The sequence below is a fragment of the Etheostoma spectabile genome, chromosome 10, assembly GCF_008692095.1.
Source record: "Etheostoma spectabile isolate EspeVRDwgs_2016 chromosome 10, UIUC_Espe_1.0, whole genome shotgun sequence".
In the NCBI taxonomy this organism is placed as follows: domain Eukaryota; kingdom Metazoa; phylum Chordata; class Actinopteri; order Perciformes; family Percidae; genus Etheostoma; species Etheostoma spectabile.
This window is the reverse complement of record NC_045742.1, coordinates 23,395,501-23,404,568: the sequence shown is the minus strand read 5'-3', so window position 1 is coordinate 23,404,568 and position 9,068 is coordinate 23,395,501. Positions and strand designations below refer to the sequence as shown.

The window sequence follows — 9,068 nt, the reverse complement described above, 5'->3', positions numbered from 1 at the left end:
GGAGGTAGAGTGGGTTGTCCTTTACCCACAAGGTTGACGGTTCAATCCCCAGCCCCAGCTAAAGTGTCCTTTAGCAAGACACTGAACCCCAAGTTGCTCCCGATGGATGGATAAGGTAGAAAGGCACTATAATAATGCAGACCATGTACCATTTTTGTATGAGCTGTCCCTTTAAATTTGTCTTGAAACATGCAGATAACCTGATCCTGTGTTTATTTGGAGCAAATGCCCATCTGTTTGTCCACCTAACCTGTTTTTTTTCCTCTGCCTGTTTTTGCCATAACAGTGTCTGGATAATAAAGATTTGGAGCTGGGTTATAAGGTCCACAGTCTAGTAGAACAGGGGGAGAACTGGAGGCTTCTGGGAGATTCCTACCAACAGAGTATTTACTAGTAAGTAAAACCCTTCCATGAACCTAAAACCCATCCCCTGTACCTCCTATATCTCTATCTGTCCTCAGGGTCAATTAATCAACCACAGTCATATGTTTACACCACATATATACATCCGTAACACAGCCTGAAACCTGAAACCTAAGTGATTAGATCCAATTATGTATATGAGTTCCCACGTTTGTCCTACGTAAGTGGACCTCTTCTCTCTCTTCTCCAGTGGTCGCTTCTTCAACCTGCTGTGTATGATGGAGCACATTGACGTGGTGTTGAAGTGGTACAGACGCCTCATTCCCTCGGTTAGTACATCTCTGCATCTCTCTTCCTGTTCAACTCTGCTGCTCCAGACAGCATCGTGTCTTATACGACCCTTCAGTAACACCTTTTAAGATATTATAAGCTACAGTTGGTACTTCACTGCTAGTGCAAATCCATAACTCATTTCTGCATAACGAATATTTAACAAACAGACAGGATTCAACACGATTTATAATTTTAGGTTCACGATACAATCTTCTCATGTTTTTTTAACGGAACAAGCTGCAGACTAATGACGGAAAATATTCCTTTATTTATATGAACTGTGCAAAACAAGAGATGTGTCTTCTGAGTTCAACTGACATTGTATTTTTATCTTAAATATCAAAAATCTTATAAAAAGTTAATGATTAGATTTTTGAAAACAAATGTAACATCAAAATAGCTAAATAAGTAGAAGAAAATCTCAGAAGACGTTGTGATGTCTGAAGTCCCACAACTGAAATCTAAAGTAGACCACGCCCTAGGCCATTTTAAAATTTGCTTCGCGATTCATTTTTCATCCCAAGTGGTTGCAATCTTTACACATTTATATTGATTTTTAACCAATTTCCAATCTATTGTTACATCCCTAATAAAAAGGAAGATTAATCTAAGAGAGTTATGTGCACAGTTTAACCATATTGTTTTAACTCTTGGACTTAAAGGTTTGTCACATAGATTTCTCTAAGTTCTCTTGCAAAGACAGGAGAGGAGAAGAGCTGGATAATGAATGATCTGACTTATTATTACCCTATCTTTATGGGAATTAACATTTGATTATGTTGTGTGTTCCCAGATGTACTACCCGAACCCCCAGGGTCTGAGGGACCTGCTGCAGGCTCTGGACACAGACAGTCGCCTGGACTTGCTGCCCACTATATGGAAGGGTTAGTTTAAGATAATGTTATGGTTACAGAACTCTAATATCACTCAGGACATGTCTTGAAAATCGGACCCCCAGTTTAAGACAAAGGTTGCTTTACATTTTTAGAAATCTTGACCCTTTACATTACACTCCAAAGAGCTTTTTAACTACTTTTGAATTTTTCAACCAGCATTTTGAGACAAAACATATTTCTGTCGAGTTTTAGCTCCAGTAGCAGAACTAATCTCCGTCAATATTAATATGACTGAAAACGCATATCACATAACAATTTGCATACACTGGGCTTGCAAGTGCCGGTGTGAACAGGAAGCAGGTTTTCTGACATTACTCTGCGGTTTAAATGTATAAGTTGATAATACAGAATTAAATCAAGGAGAGGGTTAACTTTTCCTGCCATAAATTTCCCACCGTGGTCAGAAAACACAGGGGAGACACTTTGTTTCTCACACTATGACTATGAGTCACTACTCACTCCGAAGCTAATCGCCGTCACTCTCTGACTCGCTCTACCCCCCCCACACACACACATGCTGACACTGCTATTATAGAGATTGACGCACACACCACGCACATGAACAAACTGTAGGCCACTAACGTTGGCTGTCTGTTGTACGCTGTTCTGTTTTCCAGATATCCGGACTCTGGGTCATGATAATAAGTCTGATCTGGTGGAGGAGCTGCTCACCCTGATGGCCAGAGACAGACACGGTCCTGAGGTCAGTACGGCGTGGACAATGATGAGAAATTGGAAAAAGTAAAGCACAGAAATATATATATATATATATATATATATATATATATATATATATATATATATATATATATATAATGTGTTGATGTATGATGTGTGGTGTGTGTGAAGGTTCAGGAGGCTTTTGCAGCGTGTGCTCTGGATGTAAAGAGTGTGTTTGATGGAGACAGAGGGAGGCACAGTCTGGAGTGGAGTACCTCCGCCCTCTCACACATCACCTCCCTGCTGCTGCGGGCCAACAAGAGCCAACAGGCCTGGTAGGAGAGACGGCGGTCTATCTGTCTGTCTGTCAGTCCATTTTACAAGAGAGCTTTTACTGTAGTCTGACTCGACTCATGGCCGCTGCCAATACTGACTTCTCCTCCTGTCTGTGTGTGTATCTGCAGGGAGATGCTGCAGCTCTTCAAAGCCAAGAACAGAGTTCCTGAGTAAGAAATCCATTTTGTCAATGGACACACTCTTTAAACAGCATTCACGTGACCACAGAGGTCTTTTTTTTAACACATAATTTCACATATAAACAGAAAGTGTTGCTGGTGAAAAACTACAATGGAAATTATGTAATGACATCATCTAACTGGTAATAACACGTAGAAAGGAAATGGAATTTTCAATGGCTTCATTATCTCAATCTATATTCATACAAGTAGTTAAGCATCACATTCACTATTCACTAATGTAAATGACTCTGGATGTCACTGTTCCAACAGATAAAACAAGTTGTCGGAATGACGTGTAATCCCTTGTCAGCACTACTTCTGACACGGCACAAATTTGGCATGATCGCTCATCTTCATTGGCTGTTTGTGTCCGTGTGTTATTTTCCAGTGACGGGCTGTTAGAGGACTTCCTGTCGATGTATCACAGCACAGGGTCGTCACAGAGAGCAGTGGAGCTGGTTCAGCTGTCTGCGGCCTTCTGTCTGTCTGCAACACCAAGACTGGCAAAACGAACACTGGCTGAGTTTGATCTGACCGAGGAACAAAGGTGAGGAGGAGAGAATTATAGAATGGCAAAAAGAAAAAACACATGCAAACTTGGAAAAAAAAACATCCTTGCTGTTTTGAGTGAGATCCGGTTTCTGAATGTCCTCTGCCTTCAGTCGCCGGGTGAGCTGTTCAAAATCCGCACGGCTTTCTGCGTCACTAGCCAAGACAAGGTGGCTAACCATAGCATTCTAGCTCGTACTCAATGGCAAAACATTGCTACAAGTACAAAACACGCTAGTTCATCCAAAAGAACTACTTCCTGTCCCTGTTCTGCGGGTATTCCATAAGTGGCCCTCGTTTAGAAGAAGTCTCCCAGCTAATCCTGCGTTGGACTGACCAAAGTTGGAGAAACAGTATCAAGCTGGTGGGATCTCTGGGCGCATTTGCAACTCCTGACAAAGATAGTAAAAGAGTGGGATGTCTCACTCTGTAGCAAAAACAGAGACTTGGACAAAGACATGTAACAATGCAAAAAAACTTCCGGTAGCGTAACATCTCAGGGCAGTGCAGACCTGTTGCAGAGCTGAGCCACTGTTGCAGGGATCAGTATTTGTAATAAGTCATCGCTCAGGCTACAGACACCTTGGTCAAATAAAAACGACCGACAATGTCATCACTGCTGGATATTTCCATCGGTTACTGCAATCTCTAAAAACTCTTTCTCTTTTCATTGTTTGCTACACAACATGTTAGCAAACCAAAAATTATGAACCACGTTCTTCTCTTTTTTTTTGTCACTTTGTGCCAATGGTCAGTAGGTGTCACTGATTGTTACCGTGGCAACATGGCCCTTAGTTTAGGTGTCTAACGTGCATTTGGCACATCTAAGAGCAAAATGAACACTGGCCTGACACTGCAGACCAGTCTAAAATATCTTAGTGAGACTGGCCCCAGAGCTTTGGTGCACTGTATTATTGTCCCCTTCGCTCCCATCTGAGTCCCATCCGTGGAGACGGCAGGTGTGATGGATGAACAAATTAACAACAGCAAAACGAACATTGCTTTGAAGCCCTCAGGGACACAACTAAGAAGAGTCGTCTTTCTCTTAGAACTGTGAGGACGTTTTTATCCACAGTAGCTCCACATAATACCCTGTCCAGAAGAGAAGCAGGGGAAGGACTGTTTAGCATTTGAACTGAATATGAAATTATGTGTAGTTATTTTTCCGAATGTATTTTTTTGACACTTGTTTTTCTGTCCCATCTAGAGCCGTATTATCTGACCTGGAGTCTACAGAAGAGCCCTCTGACTGAAGAAGGAAGTAGTGGGTGAACCAATATGACGCTGTTTTGTTATCTGTGTAATAAAAATCTGTCACATAAATAAAATCTAAACCTCTAAAATGCAGTCTTTGGTGTGTCAGCTAGAGGCCGCTATTTCTCCTTAGTAGTCCCTGTACAGTGGCCCTACAACACTCTCTTAATACGTTTTTAACAATCCAAATCTGCTCTTACCCAAGTGTGCTGAATGATGAATCCCACTTGATCATAATTGTTTATTAGGTAACGCCCCCTTAAACACTATAGACAGGTGCAAATAGTCTGGCACATGGTCCAAAAATTAAAGAGATGCCCCCCCAAAAAGGCAGTGGAAGAACACCAGCAGTCGTGAAATCGGCATACAGGTACATTTTAAAAAACAAGGGTGCCTGGGTAGCTGACCTGGTAGAACGTGCGCTAGGGCTGGGCAATATATTGATATTATATTGATATTGTGATATGAAACTAGATATCGTCTTAGATTTTGGAAATTGTAATATCTTAAATGGCTTAAAGATCCCACGACATGTTGCTCTTTGGATGCTTTTATATAGACCTTAGTGGTCCCCTAATGCTGTATCTGAAGTCTCCTTGCCCCTTATGACCTCATAAGGACTTCCTCAAATCACTGGTGTCACATTTAAGGGGTCTGGATTTTCTGTTAAGACATTTCAGTGTCCCATTTTATCCATATGGACCTCTAGCAGATTCAGAAGAAATACACACTTAAACAGACAAGTGTGTGTGTGTGTGTGTGTGTGTGTGTGTACATCCAGGTATGCATTGATTGTGTTTTTGAAGAAGAGGATTTTATGGAAAACATGTCTAGACAAGACAGGTGCCAGAAAAGAGTGTGTATGTGTTTTTGTGTGTCACAACTTAATTACATCACTCCAGCCTTTTAAAGCTGAACTACCGCTTGCTTTATAATACAATTTAGGTAAAAGTTTAATTAAATACAAAATAAAGCATAGTTAATTGTGTTAAAATGTTGGCATAATTACAGCATAGATAGTTTAAATTCATACAGGGGAATCATTGGTATCAAGTCTGTGGGTGTGTGTGCAAGCCTGAACAGGTGTGTGCCTTAATCATATACATGGTTTGGTCTTAGATTGTTCGACCAATCATCAACTGAGTTGCCTGTTGACCATATAAGGATTAAAGTGGGATAAAGTGAGAAGAGAGGAGGGGGGGGGGAGTCGGATGGGTGTGGTCTGGGGAATTGTTCTCCAGAGGACCTGCCTAAAGCCACACACACTCTCTGACACAAATATACTCCCTGTTACACACTGATACTGTTGAATTTGAATTTCAAACGCACACAACCTTTCAAAGCGCCACTGTTTTCTTTTTTCACCTGCCCGAGATCAAGGGAAAACACAAACACACACACACACACATTTAGAGAGTTGTCAGACTGCAAAAACAGTATTCTCCCTTTCCCAGTTTAGGAGGAAATATCCTAAAATATTCCTATTAATCATAATGTTTTTGAGAAACAATTGCAAGTTTCTGATATATTGTGAGATTTGGGTGATGGTATACAATTGTCGCTTCTCCGAGAGGTACTGTAGGTGTAGACAATAAGGATTGAAAATGCCCGGAATGGACAGCCTGAAAGACCTGGAATAATGGGAGAAGTGTAAAGCCAACAACAATGGGGAGTTTGATTTGACTTGGATGAAAGGCAAACACATCACAAAATAGTTTGTGTTCTGCAAGCTTGCAAAAAACAATTCAGGAAGCAGCATTCCTTTCTCCCACTCCTTTATGCAACATGAACGTACTGTATCAGAGTGGAGGTCATAGGTCAAACCTGTTCCCAAACACAGGATGTCATGGAACATCCCCCAATGCTTTTAATACCTCTCCCATGTGTTGATTATAATATTTCTTATGTAAGGTTAAAGTAAACTCCAGTTTGCTGGGTTTTTCCATTAAAAAAAGTGCTTGTTTTCTTCGCTTTGAAGTTACTTCCTGAGAGAAGAGGATAAACAAGTGCTAATGGCAGTGGTGGGGGAAAAACTCACCAGTGTGCCGGAGGTTTTCTCACTAATGTTTTTCCCCACTGGAAGGCACCCTGGAGGGCACTTTATCATTTTTTCTCCATTTTAGGACTTATCAGGGGGCACTTCATCACGTTTTCTCTATAGAGAGTGCTTTATCTTGTTTTCTCCACTGGAAAGACCACTTCCTTATGTATTCTCCATTTAATGGCACCCTATAGGGCACGATATACAATTTTTACCATCTGAAGGAAGATCAACCAGTGGATTAATTCATAGAAAATGAATGTATTTTCCTCATCTTACATGGAGGGCTGTTATATGTCTCAACTAGGGCTGGACGATATGGAGAAAATCAGATATTCTTGACCAAATACCTCGATATTGTAGCGTTGACAACTGATGCTTTGACAAAATATCTTCACACTTAGGTTTAAGATAAATAATCTTCAGTGATGTGAATTTAATGCCTAAGTGGGGAAAAGGCCAATAATAACAGCTATAACAGTCTGGTAAGTTCAGAAAATCACTCCAATTTTCGTAATGCAGCCTTTAAAACCAGGAAAAGACAACACTTATGTCATATCACGATATAACAATATCCAAAATCAAAGACGATATCTAGTCTCATATCACGATATCGATATAATATCGACATATTGCCCAGCCCTAGTCTCAACTATATACTAGTCTTTATGCTGTTATGACATTTCATAATTTCTTCCCATGTGTAATCTTTTTTTTTTGGACTTAACTGTCATCTTGGGTCAGACCGAGAGTGTGATAAGACATCGTACAGACAGTGTTCATGGCAGTGTAACGTAGCTTAATAGTTAACTAATGTTTACCTTGGTACACACACACACCACAAACAAACATACGTACTTGCATGCAGTTTTATAGAATATTTAAATGGATGGGAGTCGCACAATATCAGCTTGTTCTGTGTTTCTGTGAGTGTGTGTGTATGAATGTGTGTGTGTGTTTGGTTTATGAGTCATAGAAGCATGTGTTTTAAAGGGTCCTGCCAAAACTATACACAATGGTCAGTCTATCGGTGTGTCCGTCTTACTCTCTGGATCTGCCCTGTCTGTGTCTCTTTCTGTCTGTCTCCCACTTATTGCTGAGAGGGAAGAGGAGCAGCCAACAATAGTGAATCGGCCAACGGTTTATTTGGCTTGTTGACGTACTATCAGTTATCACATGAGCCAGTGGTCAGATTCCAGCCTTGGCTAAGCACCAGCACACAAAATCCAAGGTCCTTCTGTTGTTGTATTCACACGCCTCACGTACAGTCTCTGTTTCAATTTAACATTTGATTACATTAGTCATGGAAAATGTGGTGTCTTCTCGGGACCATGTGGACAGACTGATTGACATCTTCCTCACTCTCATTTTGTTGCACATTTGTGGACATTTAGACCAGAAAGATGTACAGCAGTGTTTTTGATATGTGTATTTTCAATCCGTTCTCACGCCGATCACATAAAATATGGACGCTTGGACAGTGGCTGTCAGCGTCACATACAACACAAAAATCACCCTTCAATGTGTGTGTAGAATGCACCGCTCTACTTTTTTTCTACTCTTTTCCTGAACCCAACTGTCCCGTCCTCCTTTTCTAAACCCAACCGTTCCGCTTATCTTTTCCTCAACCCAACTGTCCCGTTCTTCTTTAACTCAACCCAACCGTCCCGTCCTCCTTTTCTAAACCCAACCGTCCTGTTCTTCTTTTACTAAACCCAACCGTCTCTTTCTTCTTGGCTAAACCCAACTAGTCCTGTTCTTCTTCTCCTAAACCCAACTAGTCCTGTTCTTCTTCTCCTAAACCCAATTAGTCCTGTTCTTCTTCTCCTAAACCCAACCGTCCCGTTCTTCTTTTCCTCAACCCAAACGTCCCTTTCTTTCTGGCTAAACCCAACCGTTCGTTTCTTTTCTCAACCCAAACGTCCCTTTCTTTCTGGCTAAACCCAACCGTCCCGTTCTTCTTTTCCTCAACCCAAACGTCCCTTTCTTCCTGGCTAAACCCAACCGTCCCGTTCTTCTTTTCCTCAACCCAAACGTCCCTTTCTTCCTGACTAAACCCAACCGTCCTGTTCTTCTTCTCCTACACCCACCCGTCCCGTTCTTGTCCCGTGTATAAGCCCACCCACAACCTTTTCGTTAACCTTACTGCGTCAAAAGTGACGGCAATAGTCCCACCTAAGCGTGTAAAGACACAGCCTGTTTAGATATGACGCTAAAGGAGACGTTTAGCGACAATAACAATGCTAAAGGCACCTGACCAAGCGGCCGTATTTCACGCAATGGGAGTGAGAATCTGTTGGTAATTTAGCAAGCAAGCCTTTACTAACAAGGGCTATTAAGTTCACACAGTTTAATTAAGACACACATTAGTAGCCTACCATCAACTCTTAAAATATTTTATTTGATTAGGACAATGCACATTAATCAACATTTCTGTAAATGCGCCAGTGTTAG

General features: G+C 41.2%; 1 protein-coding gene across 2 annotated transcripts in view; it reads left to right on the top strand.

The window, feature by feature from the left end:
* Positions 1–4,654, top strand: part of ptcd3 (pentatricopeptide repeat domain 3) — a 16,076-nt gene extending 11,422 nt beyond the window's left edge. For both annotated transcript variants that reach the window (XM_032527760.1, XM_032527761.1), the window contains exons 16-23: positions 287–393; positions 614–692; positions 1,490–1,580; positions 2,210–2,295; positions 2,442–2,587; positions 2,717–2,758; positions 3,159–3,317; positions 4,527–4,654. In XM_032527760.1, coding sequence (XP_032383651.1) covers positions 287–393; positions 614–692; positions 1,490–1,580; positions 2,210–2,295; positions 2,442–2,587; positions 2,717–2,758; positions 3,159–3,317; positions 4,527–4,572 — 756 coding nt within the window. In that variant the 3' untranslated portion in view covers positions 4,573–4,654. The remainder of the gene's footprint in view (positions 1–286; positions 394–613; positions 693–1,489; positions 1,581–2,209; positions 2,296–2,441; positions 2,588–2,716; positions 2,759–3,158; positions 3,318–4,526) is intronic.
* The last annotated feature ends 4,414 nt before the right edge of the window (positions 4,655–9,068 follow it).